At 39.7% G+C, this 16,626-nt stretch overlaps 2 protein-coding genes across 2 annotated transcripts; one reads left to right on the top strand and one right to left on the bottom strand.

Annotated features, from left to right (window-relative positions):
* The first annotated feature begins 776 nt into the window (after positions 1-776).
* nelfcd (negative elongation factor complex member C/D) lies at positions 777-8,992 on the top strand. The gene is made up of 15 exons (XM_015004235.2): positions 777-1,031; positions 1,533-1,642; positions 2,210-2,319; positions 2,433-2,542; positions 3,117-3,224; positions 3,430-3,582; positions 4,761-4,891; positions 5,093-5,258; positions 5,335-5,469; positions 5,660-5,799; positions 7,249-7,363; positions 7,439-7,534; positions 7,611-7,751; positions 8,528-8,657; positions 8,759-8,992. Exons 1-15 carry the CDS (start codon positions 975-977, stop codon positions 8,791-8,793), a joined length of 1,737 nt encoding a protein of 578 aa, XP_014859721.1. The 5' UTR covers positions 777-974; the 3' UTR covers positions 8,794-8,992.
* A 96-nt stretch (positions 8,993-9,088) lies between these two features.
* Positions 9,089-15,436, bottom strand: ctsz (cathepsin Z). Its single transcript, XM_015004236.2, has 6 exons — positions 15,172-15,436; positions 12,567-12,730; positions 11,700-11,879; positions 11,469-11,619; positions 10,361-10,523; positions 9,089-9,694 (listed from the first exon to the last, which is right to left on the bottom strand). The coding sequence occupies exons 1-6, from the start codon at positions 15,297-15,299 to the stop codon at positions 9,569-9,571; spliced, it is 912 nt and encodes a 303-aa protein (XP_014859722.2). The 5' UTR covers positions 15,300-15,436; the 3' UTR covers positions 9,089-9,568.
* Between the last annotated feature and the right edge of the window lie 1,190 nt (positions 15,437-16,626).

Genomic DNA, 16,626 nt, shown 5'->3' with positions numbered 1-16,626 from the left:
AACATGTATATTTGATTCATTTTCCATGTTCAGTACATTTAGGGTAACCTCGGATCAATTTGGAAAATGTCAGGGGGAAAAAAAAAATTCTCTCCCACCATGACAAATATTTGACTTAACTGGAACCACGTGCTTTGGTGAGATTAAGCTTAGATTTCACTTTTTGGCAACAAACATTTCAGCCTGGACTTGTATAAAACAAAGGATGAAGCTGTGGGGAAAATCACCTCATCCCCCTTGATTTACAGGGTGGTGGGTCAGAGGTCACAGGCCTGTTTCTCTTCTAAAGGCTTTAGGAACCTTGTTCAAGTGACAGCTCAGAGATCCCCTGAAATACCTGGACATTTTGAATAAACACTAATCAAGACGGGTCATGGTTGTGACTGTAAACCATTTAAGACAAAAATCTCCAGAGAAGAGAATATAACCAAGGACTTTGTAAAAGGAAATGGACAAATGGAACAAGATTAAGTGATGTCCTGCTAAGAGGGTAGTACAAATTGAGCCTCTAGGTACTTTTTCTTATCAATTATTTCTTTTAACATGGGATTTTGTTCCCAGGAATAAATGTACTGAAAGGTTAGAGTTTTCTAAATCCCCCAATTCCTAACTACTACAGTAAGATTTATTAAAATATGTCAGATTGCCAACATATTTAAAATTTCATTACTTTTTTTTTTTTTTAGGAATTTAAAGCTAATAATGGTTAAAATAAATGTGTGTAACTGAACCCAAAGAACAACCAGTATCAGGTTGTGACATTAACTTGAGCCCACTGAGCCTGTCAGTCTGTACTCAGGGAAAAGGCTCAAACCGCGTCTGTCGTCACCATAGCTATGGTCGTCACCATGTCGCCATCTTCCTCCAGTTGTTGTTAGCTTACTTGCTAAGGAGGCTATATTTATCACCAGCATTTACCACTCGCAGCTGGGTCAGTGTAGGTTGGCGCAGCGTCTCCTTTTCGTCCCGTCGCCATGGACGATGAATATTACGGAGGGGCTGGAGACTGGGAGAGCTCTGAGGGACCGCTGGTGAGAGCGGGACTTGTTGCTGTTCAGCTTTTATGACCGTTAGTTAGCATTAGCTCGGTTAGCAGGCTAACCAGCTTTACCCCGGTTTACTCTTCAGATATTACTGTTCCTGTGAGCTTTCTGTGATATTTATGTAATCGCATTACATCAAAATTAGTTGTATCCACTTTAAGAGTTAAATAAATGTAAAATTATAATAATACAGAGCATTTTATCAGTTGAAAACAGTTGCTTCTGTTTGTAATTGACAAACGATTATGGCATTTACATTCAGTAACTGCCTTAACGTTTCATCCTGAATTGCGTATCAGCTATGCATACTCCGATCAAAGTGTAAGCACACAGTATTAAACTTGTGCATACTTGCATTTTGCACCTTGTCATTAATATGCAAAGCCATCACTTTAAAGTTGCGTTAATGTATAGAAAGAAAGCGAGACATGTTAAATTACCTCTGCAGGCTTTTAGCTCCTGTTACAGGCATATTATTGAATCTTTCAGGAGGATGGGTACGATGAGGAAAATGATGGAAAAGTTCAGGAGGACTGTCTGCTGAAATTCTCCAGCAGGGATTACATCATGGAGCCTGCAATATTCAACACCCTCAAAAGGTGAGGTTCTTCTTTAAAATACCGCACAAGTTTAACCTTTGTACACCCACAAATGTCACTACTTTTCTTTAAATTTAAAGGCTCACATTACATTATGATTGCATAAATTTATATTGTAACTCTAGTGAGATTAAAAAATGTTTTTTGACCCAAACATTTGTCCAGTGGACACAAATACTAATAAAGATAAAACCTTGACATACGTAAGACCCCGAGCACCTCCACTTTCACACAGCTGCTATTATTTATTATATGACAAAATAATCAAGTGTGTTTGATTTGGCAATAAGTTATTGTTGTAAATATTTAAACTGGCCAGAAGGGGGCGTAATTTATCTATGTTTGCAACATTTAATAAACAATGACGTGAGAAAGCATTTACCCCTTTAGACAAATTAGCAAACCAGGTTGCTTTGGGTAACGGTTTTCCTCTAATGAATTAAATCTCTTTTTATTTACTCTGGGTATTGTTGTCTGATGTTACAATTAGTTTGATCTGCAACAAATAGATGTGATTAAAAAGCAAAAACATAAGAAGTATTAAAAGCCCTGCTGCTGCTGTTGCAGATATTTCCAAGCAGGCGGCTCTCCAGAACACGTCATCCAGCTTCTCTCTGAGAACTACTCTGCTGTTGCACAGACTGTTAATCTGCTGGCAGAGTGGCTCATTCAGATGGGTGAGTGAAGAAATACAAGAAAGCTAGCAAGGAAACGCCTCATCAACTGCTTGTATTGTGGAGTGTTATCGATGTTTTGTTACTAACCTGTAAGCCGTTTTGTTCGGGTACAGGTGTAGAACCGGCTCAGGTCCAAGAGCGAGTAGAAAACCACCTCAAGAGTCTCCTGATAAAGCACTTTGACCCCCAGAAAGCCGACTCCATCTTCACGGTTGAGGGAGAGGTGGGTGTTATAAGCAGGAAGGAGCAGATTCATCACATTTCAGGCCCTGTTGGAACTGCATGTCAGATTGCAATCATTATCTTATGTCATCATATAGTATTTAAAATGTCCCTCGTTTGCTGTCTGCAAAATAATATATTTACCCAGAAGGATGGATACTTCAATATATATTGTCCAGTACTGCTCAAAAAAATAAAGGGAACATTTCACTTTAATTTTGTGTGTGGCTCCAAATCCAGGCCTCCATTGGTTAATAAATTTGATTTCCATTGATGATTTTTGTGTGATTTTGTTGTCAGCATATTCAACTTTGTACAGAACAAAGTATTCAATGAGAATATTTCATTCATTCAGATCTAGGATGTGTTATTTGAGTGTTCCCTTTATTTTTTTGAGCAGTGTATATTGTCCAGAAGCTCACAGAAAGTTTTAATGATTTCATAATGATGGAACAGGTTTCATTGTTGCCCCGCAGCCTCATCATAATGTTTCACATATTGCATATTCTCCCAGTATCTCACAGCTCTGGTCCGTACGAACCTGTCCAGATTTACACCGTCTGATTTGTTTTTAGACTCCTGCTTGGCTCGAGCAGATGATAGCACACACAACATGGAGGGATCTCTTCTACAAGCTGGCAGAGGCTCACCCCGACTGCCTGATGCTCAACTTCACTGTAAAGGTACAGTTATATATTTTCTACTTTGATTTGATCTAAAATTATTTACATTAGATGAACCAGTTATTTCTTCTGAAGTCCTGCTGCTATATTTACTGCACTCAGTTTTAGTTAATTCCAGTATATCCACAAATAAAATGATGTGTAGGTTGGTGGCCAAAGAAGCGTCCTCATATTTTGTTTTTGTTTTTTTGTTTTTCTTGTTCAGCTCATTTCTGATGCAGGCTATCAGGGAGAGATCACCAGTGTTTCCACAGCGTGTCAGCAGCTGGAGGTTTTCTCCCGGGTGCTGAGGACGTCTCTAGCCACGCTGCTGGACGGAGGAGAAGAAAACCTGGAGAAGAACCTGCCAGAGTTTGCTGTGAGCCTTTCTTGTGTTCCTGTTTTACTTATAGGCGTAGGCAAAGTTGATGTTTCTAAAAATACATAAATACCAGAGGCATAGTTCCTCTGATCAGGCAACAGATTGAACTTTTGAACTCTGATATCGAGACAAATTTAAGGAAGTTGGATTTTGTTTTCAACCAATCAGGATCTCCTGAATGTCACACGAAACAACTTGTCAAAAACATTTATTGCTTCAGAAATATTTCTAATCCAAGAAGATTTGTGTCTAAACAGAAACTTCAGATGATTGTGTATTATTTTATTTTCACTTATCAAGGCTCTTTCACCAGTAGAAACGACTCAGACTTAGAAAGATTTAAAAACAGAGGCGGGTAGAGAACCCAAACTCAAGTGAGAGTAGCGCTACTTCAACATATTTATACTCAAGCAAAAGTAGAAACTAGCCGCCGAGGGAATTACTAAAGAGTAAAAAATTATTTGGTAAAAAGTACTGAGAAACTGGTCAAATTATCACTTATTTAGTATTTAAAAATGACATCATCAGACGAACCAAAATATAAATTTGAATGAACATTTGGTTTTTTAAGGATGAAAATGACAATAATTTGTGCAAGTAACAAAAAAATGACAAAATCAGGCAAAAGAAAATCTTTCCAAATCAGTTTCTTTCAATAAACTTTAATAGTAAACTTTAACAAAAACTGCAGGTCAGAGTCTTTGTCCTGTACGTTTTTGGTTAAAACATGTTTGTATGACCAGTTGTTGTCGTAACAGTTTGGATTCTTATAAAAAGCGTCTGAACGTGTTCCTGTCCAAACATGATTTTTATTTAAAGGTTTTTAATTTTTTGTCTTTTCATGTTTTATTTTTGATGCTGTCTTTGTGAAACATGTTTATCACATGAATTTTATCTCTAGAAAGGGTTATAAATAAAATTGACCATTTCTGTAGTTTGAAATAAATTGTATCCTCTTGAGAAGAACACAATTTTCTAAGACCTTTTAGCTGACAATATATTAATTACATAGTAGATTATTAACTTAAGAACGATGCATCTCTCCTGTTCATTTTCTACTTTTTGAAGAAAAGTTCAAAGAAAACAACTGAAGGCCTGATTTAAATCAGCTTTATAAATGGAAAGAGCTCATTTGGAAACTATGATCTTTTCTGCTCTTCTTCTGTCTTCTGCAGAAAATGGTGTGTCATGGCGAGCACACGTACCTCTTTGCCCAGGCCATGATGTCCATCCTGGCTCAGGAGGAGCAGGGCGGCTCCGCTGTTCGTAGGATCAGCCAGGAGGTCCAGAAATCGGCACATCAGAGGTACGGCTGCCTCGCAATTTAGCAAACGTTACAGAGCCAGGATGGACAAGGTTCTCATCTAAACTGAATTAGATGGAAGAGACAAAAATCTAATAATTAACTCCCTGGAAATCTCCCCTCATGCTTTTGTTGTAGCCAGTAAGGTGGCTGGGTTGCTTGTGATAAGTGTCAGTAATAACCCTGATGCTGTGTCTGTCACAGGGGTCATGATGCCAGTCAGATAACCCTTGCTCTTGGTACGGCAGCAGCCTACCCTCGAGCCTGCCAGGCTTTGGGTGCCATGTTGTCCAAAGGAGCCCTGAATCCTGCCGACATCACGGTTCTCTTCAAGATGTTCAGCAGCATGGACCCTCCTCCTGTGGAGCTGGTAGAGGAGACGAAACCTCTCTGATTCTGTTTCCATTCGTTGCTTCTGATGACTGAACCTCTGCTCCCGTCTGTAGATCAGGGTACCCGCCTTTCTGGACCTTTTCATGCAGTCACTTTTTAAGCCTGGATCAAAAATTAACCAGGACCATAAACACAAATACATCCACATCTTGGCTTATGCTGCCAGCGTGGTTGAGACATGGAAGAAGGTACAGAATATAACGACGCTCTTTGCACACTGTATCTATTACTAGCAAATCACTAACATTAATGTAGTTCCTAGGATACACCTTGGACTGTTGGGTGTTTTATCTGATTTTATATTCTAGACCGACACATATTTCTAAACTGGAATGAAAAGGCCAAATGTTTTAAAAATTTATTTTGTTTTAATACCAGAACAAGAGAGTCAACATTAATAAGGAAGAGTTGAAGACAACATCCAAGGCCATTGAGACCGTGCACAACCTCTGCTGCAATGAGAACAAAGGAGCGACGGAGCTGGTGGCTGAACTCGGCACTTTGTACCAATGCATCCGGTGAGTCAGACAGGAAAACATTTACACTAGAAACTCAACAAAAGATATTTAAGGTTTTGTGTTTTTTTAGTTTTTCAAGATTCCATTTGTTGAAAGAATCATGACTTCAGAAAAACTAAAAGGGCTTTTCACTAGAGGTGTGCTGATCAATCGGCCACCGATCATAATCGACCGATTTCCGTGAAAAAGTGTGTGATCAGTGATCGCCGATCACGGTCTCTTGTTGCCGATACCGATCACCTGCATCTCATTTCCAACCTACCTGTGCAGCTGGTCTCCTCTTTCCTTCACTCTGCGCAAACGCGTAGCAACAAATCCTAAGCGATGTGGAACTATAACGCACTGAGTGAATGGGGAAGTTTGCGTGTTGCGGCGGAAAATTGAAGCACGTCAAAATGCATCAACACGACAAAGCTAATACAACATAAAAACAATGCCATAGTTGACGGAGTTTGGCTACATCGAGGCTCACTGCAGTAAAAAAGACATACGGAGGATCAGATAGCAGGTAAAGCAGCGCACAGCTACAAACACTCACCCGGATTAGCATGACGGTCAGAAAGCTAAACAAATAACCTGGAAAATTATTTAAGTCTTCGAGCTGCGATGTAAGACGCTGGTTCTGCTCTCCTGTTGAACCGCTGCTACGCTACAGGTAGTAATATTTCACAGACGCAGCTTCGCTTCTGCTCCACCTGGTAGTGACTCACACCGAACCTGCTTAAAGCTGCAGCATCTAACTTAAAAAAAAAATACATTTTACACACGTATTAAAACTTTCGCTGTCCTAACATGAGACAGATAATCGCTAAAAAAAAAAAAAAACGATCTCCTCCCTGTTCTGCATAATTACTCCGCTCAGTCAGAAACAGCCACTCAGAGCTAGCAGTAACCAGCTAGCCGCCATGCTATCAGGAAGTTTTCATTCAGTAACTCTGGATTGTTTATTGTAATGGATCCTGTTTTTGCCTTTGAATGTTAAGTTTTATACTTGAACTTCTTGGCAATGTTGAGAGGTTTTATTTTGGCTCTTTACGTTATTTAGCCTCTTAAGAGCCTTCATATGTTTTCAGTCTGTTAAAGGTAGTTTTATCAATAGCAGTACAATTTGCACAATGCCTGTTTTGTTTAGTTTTCTTCTTGGAAAAAGTTATTAAAAACAAGTTTTTGTCTAAATTAAGGTGAATTCATGGTTCCTTTTTCCACATAATGTAACCGGTAGTGTTTATGATAAAAAAATAATAATAATTATGTATCAGTGATCGGCCCTCATGGGAGATCGGAATCGGCAGGAAAAAACCTAATCGGCACATGTCTACTTTTTACATTTATTTATATTAAATTTAATCCTCCTCTGGCCCACATGTCAGTCTGGGTTTTTCTCTAGTGTCACATGAACCTCGCCTCCTGCCTCTCTCTGGTTCTACTGGTGATGATTCCTGTGTGCAGGTTTCCAGTGGTTGCCATGGGGGTTTTAAAGTGGGTGGACTGGACCGTCTCAGAGCCCCGCTACTTCCAGCTGCAAACGGACCACACCCCGGTCCACTTAGCCCTGCTGGACGAGGTATGACGGCGTTAACAGGTGGAAGTGTTGGCTCCTCAAAGATGAAGTCTAAGCAGCAAATGTTGTTGGGCTCAGATCTGCACGTGCCACCAGCTGCTGCACCCGCAGGTCCTGCAGCTGCTCATCAAGCTCTTTGAGACGGAGCACTCTCAGCTGGACGTCATGGAGCAGGTGGGCATCTCGGACTTTGTCCCGCTCGTTGCTTCTCTGAATCCTCAGTGATATTTTTTTTTTACTTAATTTGCAGCTGGAGCTGAAGAAGACTCTGCTGGACCGAATGGTTCACCTGCTGAGCCGCGGCTACGTCCTGCCGGTCGTCAGCTACATCCGCAAATGTCTGGAGAAACTCAACACGGACATCTCCCTCATTCGATACTTCGTCACCGAGGTAACATGTTGAGCCTGGGTTGAAACAGGAAGAAATGCACCGCTGCTACTGCACTGCATTAATACTTTGGTCAGATTCTGTGAATCATGTAAAAGGATACAGCGCTTTGCAATAGTATCAACACTCTAACTTTTTACGTTTCACATTTTGAGAAACCCGTTTAGATTTCCTTTATTTATTTTGTGGTCTGCATTAATCTACAACGGAGGATTAGGGCCAGGCCAAGAAAAACATCTATAAGAATAAAGTCAAAATAATGACAGTTGTAATTATGTCATAATATTACTTGCACAATCATTTCAAAATCCTGCTACTGATAATCTGATGCTGATGTGTTAACAGATTATTTCCAAATTAGTAAAACTAATCCCTTCACAAGATGTTCAGTATTCTTCAGTTTACCACAGCTGAGTCAGCTTTTTGTCTCATATTGTTACAACTTTATTCTGGTAATATGACTTCCTCATAATTTATTTTCTTGTTAGTCTGGCATTAATACTCCTCACTAATCCCACTTAATCAGACCAGATGATGTTTTATTTTTATAAACTTGAAAATGGAGAGTGCATTTGTATTCATCTGCTAAATTTATTCTTTTTTCTAGCAGTTGTTGTATTTTGATATTTATTGAACATTATAAACTAGAAATAAAAATGACAGTAATACAATAAATGCTAAAAACTCAGTGAGTAACAATATTTTTTTCATGACTCTATAAGAAAAAGGAGATCTGTGTGTTTCAATACGAAGTTCATCCTGGAGCGTTTCTCTTGAAGGTGCTGGATGTGATCGCTCCTCCGTACACATCGGTCTTCGTGCAGCTCTTCTTGCCCATCCTGGAGAACGACAGCATCGCAGGAACGATCCGCACAGAGGGAGAACACGACCCGGTCGCCGAGTTCATTGGTAGGAGCCGACAGATGAAAATGAGTCCCAGAAGTAAAGTAGGCCGTTTCTGTTTTAGCTTCCAGAAGCCTGACACGTGGATAACTTCTTATTTTTTTCAGCTCATTGTAAGTCAAACTTCATTATGATTAACTGAAAACGACACTGGAAAACCTGAAGGAGACGCTTTCTGCGAGAATCCAGGGTTCAGCCTGATCTCATGTCGGACTTTGAGGAGGTACAAACGGATGTCTCTGAAGACGCAGCTCAATGGTTTTTTTTCTCCACGTATCTTTTATTTTCCTTTTTTTTTTAATCTAGCTTCATGCTTTTTCACAATAAAATGCTTGAGTATTTTTATGATCCATTTATTTTTTCCACTAAAAACCCAAATATAGAAAATCTCCCACTTAAGCTGGAAAAACCTGTGCAAAGCAATAATTCCCACAGACTGAATTATCATCAGTGTTTATTGATACTGTTTGAAACAAAGAACATTGGTGTGATGAACTGCTCAACATAAAGTAGCATAATTCCTAGTTTGACATCAAGTCCTAATAAGGCACATTAAAAGTCGCATTCCCTGTAGTGCAATAATCAGAAAACAAAGACATTCAGTGCTGCTTTGCTTTGGTTTCATCACAAATAAAAAGGTTTCGTCTTTATCATGCACAGATAAATGGCTGTTCAAGCATCAAAATTTCTCCAGAGAACAGATGCTTCAAACCCTCCAATTAAAAATCATTTAAGTCTCAGAATTTCAGCCTGCAGGAAATCTCCACTACAGCAAATCTTCAGACCTTAGCATCATTTTTGTTTTAAAAATGTAAAAAAAAAAAAAATCCCTTTTTGTTTGTATACAAGCATATAAAAATTTTCCCTTCACCACTATGATAGGAAGACAACAGCACTGTGACCCGGAGGGAGGTCGTCTAGAGGTAATCTTTGGGGACGATGGGATCTCCGTACATGCAGTCCTCCTCTAGCGCCAGGTTGTATTGGCTGCCACTTCCTCCTTTGTAAGCACTGGTAACAATCCTGAGCCAACCCTTCTCACCCTGAGGAGAGGAAAAAGATACCGAGAATGAATGACTGATAAAAAAAAAAAATCTTATTTACTTAAAATAACCACTGATCTCTCAATTTTAATTAAAAATTAAAGCTGGCTGTAACTAGCATTAAAAATTCACATAAAACCGTAACAGCCAAGCTGGTGTGTGCATTCAATGCAAACGCACTTTGTCACCATCTAGAGGTCAGAGTTATGATTCACATCTACTTTTGGCATTTGCCAAATTAGAAAAAAAAAGAAAAAGAATCTATTTTAGTGCTTGATAACCAGAACATTTTTTTTTTCATTTTCATATAATTGTTCAAATAAGATAGAAGCAGTAATGGGATAAAGACTACAATCTAAATTAGTGCAATTTGGGATATTTTCAAACTTCAACAAGTAACACAAAACACTACATTTACGATTTTAGACATAACTTTGTTCTAAAACAAATAATGACCCGAGTCGGACTTTAAATCTCTGATTTTCCTGTATAAATTTCGTTCTCTTTAAAACTGCAAGCTATTCCCTAAGAAGTGAATCAAGTTTAAATTACCAGCATTCAAGAAGAAAGAAATGATACATGAGCAACTGCAACTCACAGTAGCTTAGATTTACATCAAATTTAACAATAATGGAGAAAAATGAGTCTCCTCTGCTGAGGACTCACCCATGGCTCGCCCCAGGAGTTGCGAACGACCCAATATTCGACCCCGTCCTCGACGCCCCATCCCGCCACCGACACAATGTGGTTGATGGCCGCGTAGTCCTGGTACTCGGAGTAGATGCCTCCGGTGTACGCGTCCAGCTTGGGTGTGGCCATAATCCCACAGCTGAAGAACATGAAAACACATCAGGTCACTTCCTGTTTCTGCTTTAAGACACATATGAACTGGAACAAGAACAAAAAGTAGGATACAAAAACAAAACAGGAAGATGTGGGTGATTTCCTGATCATGTTCTTCATCAACATATAAGAGATCTTATCAATGGCATCTATATCTATGGAAATGTTTTGTTGATCTATGTTGCACAATGCTATTGCAGTCAGCTATAGATACAGTATTATGCAAATGTTTCATAGTTTATAGGATTACTGAAATAATATTCTTCAAAACATTTTGTTTTAATGGGATCTTAAGTTGTTTTTGGGGTTTTTAACAGGTTCTCTTGTTCAATTCCATCGCTTGGATTATTCAACAGCCATCTGTGGTTCTTGCTAACTCTCAGATTTAAACTTAATGAAAAGCAGAAACATGACTGCAAGCCTGAGCAGATTGTAGGTGAACCAAGTGCATAAAAACACAAAGTAGGGTGTAATTGTTGAAAGAAAAAAGATACAAGCTGATTGATTTTCTGCACTGAAATCAACACCATGATTCGGCCTAGAAATTACTGCGATAAACGATAATATTGTTATTTGAGACGATTTTTAAGTAATACAGTAGAAGTGGCATAATAATGCAAGAACACATTCTCAAAGATCAATAAACTTAACGCTGTGACTGGAAGACATTTTAAATATCCAAAATAACAAAAGCAAACCACAAAACAAGTAAAATGGACATTTAAGTCTCTAAACAAAATTGTACTTAAAAAGAAAAGGGGGCTAGTTGAGACCAAAGCATGAGACTCAAGACTTTTATCATCCAGTTTTTGGAAGAAAGAGAAAAAAAAAAAGAAAATTATTGAGATAATTTTACCATGTGATTAATTTATTTATTGATTATTGCGACAGGCCTAATTATAATCGCCACTGAATTTTACCCTGAACCAACCTGATTGGTCCTCTGGCATAAATCTCGGCCATCATCTTCTCTCTCCCGCTGACGGAGCCGTAGTCTCCGACCTTCCACATGGTGTAGTTCTTCACGATGTTGCACACTCCGAAGGTGGTGCAGGTGCCGCACTCGTTGAAGGGCTTGCAATCTTTCGGGGTCACACAGAGAGCATGTTGATGTCTGGATGCGTACACCTAGCCGTCGCTCCACATGCAGTGGCGGTCTTACCCTGGTCTTTAGCCTGGTAGTTGTTGCAGGTTTCATCTGGGATGCCGTGGGAGTTCGCATACTCCCAAACTCCGCTGTGATCGCCGCCGTGGCAAGAGCCTGCGTCGCCGCAGTCGATCACATGCTGCACAGAGAGGTAGGCAGAAGGCCACGCTCCTTTTCTCTGGATGTTGATGCGATCTAATAGGGGGAAATTATGCGTTAAAGCTGCAGGATGTTACTTTTACTAAAATGTATTTTTTCCATATCTATGAAAACCGTCAACATATTTGTGACGGCATGGCATGAGAGATAATCTGTGGAAAAAGACAAGTGCCAAGTGGTCTGCAAAAATCCACCACTCGTGGTCAAAACCAACCAATCAGAGCCAGGGGTAGGGTCTTAGTGCTGTCAATCATCCCTGTGTATTCTGCTCAAAGTGCTAATGATGTAAAAACAACTTACCATTGCAGTCATCATTGGTGGCTATGCTAATTAGCCTTAGCATTGGTGGCAGGCTATGTTGTGGTAAACCAGCTGTGGCTTAGCAAAGAGCGAGCAAGCTGGGGTGAGGATGAGAGTGATTGTTTCCAACAGAGTGGTCTGTTTCTGTAGTTAGTACTGGGAGAAGAGCTGATTTTTTACATTATACTGTCATAGTTTTAACAAATATGTTAAAAAAAACAACATTTTTATATAAGTTACATTCTGCAGCTTTCAAAAGCAGCAGGAACAATAACCATAATGGGTTTCTGTTCCTGACAGGCCCGTCTCTAAGGAAATGAAACGACCACATACATGTAAAAATACATTCCAGCCTTGTGATGATGACGCCATAACCACTTGGCGTCTAGAAGCGCGTGATAGCTGGAGCGTGTTGACTCATACCTGCCATGGCGCTGGTGCTGCCATGCGCCCAGCAGGAGCCGCAGTACTGCGGGATGTGCTGGTTGCGAGTCGTGCTGACAAAGTTGGTTCCGTTGACGTTCCTCCAGTCCCACACCTTGGGCAGGTCAGAGATGTTCAGGTACTCATGGGGCCGAGGACCGGTTCTGGAAACGGAGGGGAACCCATCAACTTTCTGCTCATTTTTACCAATTTATCTTACACAATTTATGCAGGAATTGAGCAAAATTACAACTTTGTACTAAGAGAGCATTTAAATCCACAAAGGCTCCATTTTTAATCAGCTACTACAATCATACTTCAGTCATTGCAAGTGAGCTACGTTCTCAGTTAACATGTCAAGGTTACTTTTCACACTTCTGTTTCACTTCTTTGATTTGAAAATAACTCAAACACATACAAGCTGCAGAGGGACAACATTCTCTGCTGCTCAAGCATGCTAAACACACACACACACACACACACAAAAGTAAAAGGAACCAGACAGGTGGATCTGCAGAGCTAAAATGACCAGTTTGCACCAATATTCATTTCAGGAAACAGAAACACTGAGGAGATAACAGCCAGCTCCAGTAACATGTGGCATTTCAATCCTAAATTGCTTCCTGCATGAGTACTGTACCGAACAAAACACAAGGACAAAAGGATAATCCATTTTTGCATACAGGTTATGCAAAAGTTCTTATTCAATTATAAATAATTTGTAATTGGTGTAAAGTAATGCAGTAGATGTTTTAATGCGTGCAAATTTAAGAAGGTTTTGATGCAAAATACCTTAAATACAAAAATCAAGGTGTTAGGGCGGTCATTCATCCAGTGACTCGTCGTGTTTTTGAGTTAAAAAGTTGACATGAAATTTGAAAATATAATTTCATAATTATGTCTTGTTGGAAGTTTGAAAGATTAATAACTGAACACCAACTATAGAATCTTAAAAATGCAAATAATAAATTAAAAAACTTAAATAATTAAGGAATCCTTAGCCTGGTGGGGGCATAGGAAAGCCTGGTGGCCCGCCAGGCTTATAATACACTGGGGGAAACCCTGATAACAGGGTATTTTTTTGCCATTTTTAACAGTTGAACTAATTTCATGATTGAGAAACTAATAATTAAACTTTAAAGTTTAATCATTAAGCTCAGGTTTCGACTGCTTAGAATAGCGATCAATAGGAATGTTTAATCTGATACCACAAAGTGCTAAAGCGTTCACAGGAAAATAACTCAAACGTGTTAGAGAGAACCTAACAACTTTCTTCTTTTTTTTTTCCATCCTGCTGCTCCTGAGCTATGATGTGAAACTAAAAGCACCATCCATTCATATTATTAAGGCAATGCGGCTTTAAGACCTTGTTGCCAAGCGATGAGTGTCTGTTAATGAGCCCACTGCCTTAAGAGGCTTTAGGACGAATTGTTGCTTTTTTGTGAAATTAAAGCAGCTAGAAAGTTTTTGGAAATGTCGTGATACAAATGAAGAGCTCTGAAATTTCCAGGTAGATGGTTGAGCTGACTGAGAATCGTATAACTTTATAAAACACAGTGGACCAACACATTCAGATAGGAACACTCCCCAAATCATCTCTGTGAACAACTTTCTGAACCTAAAATAACTTCGACTCTGCGGCTCTCCACTCATCCTCCAGACACTGAAGGCTTTATTTCAAAACTAAATTGCAGGATTTACTTTAAAAAGTGAATTTTTGACCTCTGGGCAATGGTCCAGTCCAAGTAAGTTGCTTTTGTCCATTTCATGGATGAATCTAAGTGTGGTGGTGTTGAACCTCAGACTCCAGCTGCAGTCCACAAATTTTGAACATGAGCTTTGCGTCAAATTTCTGTCAAATTTACGGCTATCCCCCATGCATACACTCCCAGGTTTTCCTTCCACTCAATTTTCCATCCAGCCAAATTTGCATAGATATTTTGTGGCTTACCCTCCACTCTATAAGAAATTCAATAGAAATAAGTCAATCAAAATTTGCAGAAGCAAACATTTTAAATATGTTCATCGGGGTTTAATGAATCTTTGTGTTTTCTTTGTGAATTGAATCACTAAAATCCAAAGAACTTTTTGATGAAATTCCAACTTACAGAGAAACACCTGGGGAAAATACCTCCCATAAAGTTTACAGCCAGGTTTCCTCTTTGCACACCAGATTATGCAGCTGTAGTCCAGTAACTTCCTCAATCTAAACTGGACCGAACCTCGTGATCTGTGGTTAAATGTTGACGATCATGTCAGTTTACTGTATCTGTTCACTCAAACTGGCACAAAACCATGAGGAAAACGAAACTAACCCCCCCCCCCCACTTCACACACGAACTCAGCAGGACCTCATTTTAAGTCTCTTCATGTGAATTTTGTCCACTTAAAAACAATAACGTATTTTAAAGTGAAGTTAATCCGTATAAAGAAGTTACAGAGCTGCTGCTGTCTCCGATCAGATTAGCTAGCGGCTCATACTGAAGCTAACCGCAACCGACGGTGTTAGATATGTAAGGGAAAAAAAAGTTGTTGTTTTTTAAACCGACTTTAATTTAGCTAACTTTTATAGATAAATGCTAGTGAAAAAGCAGCGACACTTTACCTCAAACCAAAGTTGTTTTTCCTTGGTGTGCGGACATAACACGGCTCATTCTGGTTGAAAAACACTCCGGCGGACACAGTCGAGAGGACGACCGAGAGCAGGACGCAAACCGCGGCAGTCCGAGCCATGTTCGGCACCTTTCTGTCTCACTGGGACGGAGAGGACAGGTTAAATGGACCCTGCTGCAGCGGAGAAGAGCTGGACACTGGTGGGTTGGTGGGGAAAGTCTGCGGTGATCATCAGCCGGTGTTCCGAGATTCGGGTCACATGACCTGACCGAGGCGGGCCACATGTTCAACCTGCAGATCACGAGTTGCACAAAAACAACATGACTGGGCACATTCATAGAGAGCACAAAACGTAGGAATGAAACATTGACTGGCATCAACAATAATTGCTCAGAAAGATAAAATGGGTATGAAATGAACAGATCAGGTGGTGAAATGGACAGGGAAAAACTGCACTCTTCATATTAATTCAAAACTCTTCAAAGAGTAGATGGTGATGGTTGTGATCTCCTGTAGCAGTCTGTTTTACAGCAGATTTGAAGAAGCCTCTGACTGAAGAGGCTATGCTTTTCTAAGACTACATTCACACTGCAGACCTTAATGCTCAATTCTCATTTTTTGTGAAATCTGCTTTTTTTTTTTTTTGCATTGTCGTTCATTTCCAAATATATGTGACTTATATGTGATCTGTTTGAACTGTCAGGCAGGCATGCGCAGTAGAGGGCAGAGAATGGTCACATGGTGAACGTGCTCAGTGTTTGCAGAAGTAAACATGGATGGTAATGATGGAGCATATTTTGTGATTTTGAGTTGTGTACTGTAGTCAGCACATTAACAACTTAATCCATGTTATTTTCTGCTCTAATTGTTATTTCTTCCCATTTATGCACATCAGGACGCAGAATAGTGAAGCTCTTAACAGACTTACAGAAGATCTGGTTGTAAAGTTAAAAATAGAATAGAAATATTGTAAGCATGCAAAGATAAAAAAAAATACCAATAAATCACATACAGAATGGTCAAAATGACACCTTTAAAAACGTACTTATTAAAAATTCAAGTTCAGAGAAATAAGCAACCGAGTAGAATCGTTTAAAAAAATACAAATTTTGTTGGTGTGTTTGTGCATTAAAACAATCAGGTTGCTTGCAAGACTATGGAAAAAAAACTGCATGTATCAGCAAGGAGTTTGTTGGATGTAGCTGGGAGGAAGGATCTGCAGTAACGCTTCTTAGTGCAGCCAAGGATCTCTCCAGTTCAGCCACAGCTTCATGCATGGAGTGGGAGACTTTGTCCATCAGTGATGTTATCTGTCCAGAGCTGATGACCTTTTCTCACAGCTTCTTCTCAACGGTGGATAAGCTGCTGCTGCTTCCGCAGCTTAGAAGATGGCTGATGATGGCAACATAGAATCAGAGGTCTTCAGCAGCGCCCCCTGCAGCCCAGA

This window comes from Poecilia mexicana, unplaced genomic scaffold (genome assembly GCF_051168715.1).
Source record: "Poecilia mexicana isolate PSO_F unplaced genomic scaffold, ASM5116871v1 scaffold_5, whole genome shotgun sequence".
Lineage (NCBI taxonomy): Eukaryota > Metazoa > Chordata > Actinopteri > Cyprinodontiformes > Poeciliidae > Poecilia > Poecilia mexicana.
Note: the sequence above shows the minus strand (reverse complement) of the source record. Positions and strands in the feature narration are given on the sequence as shown.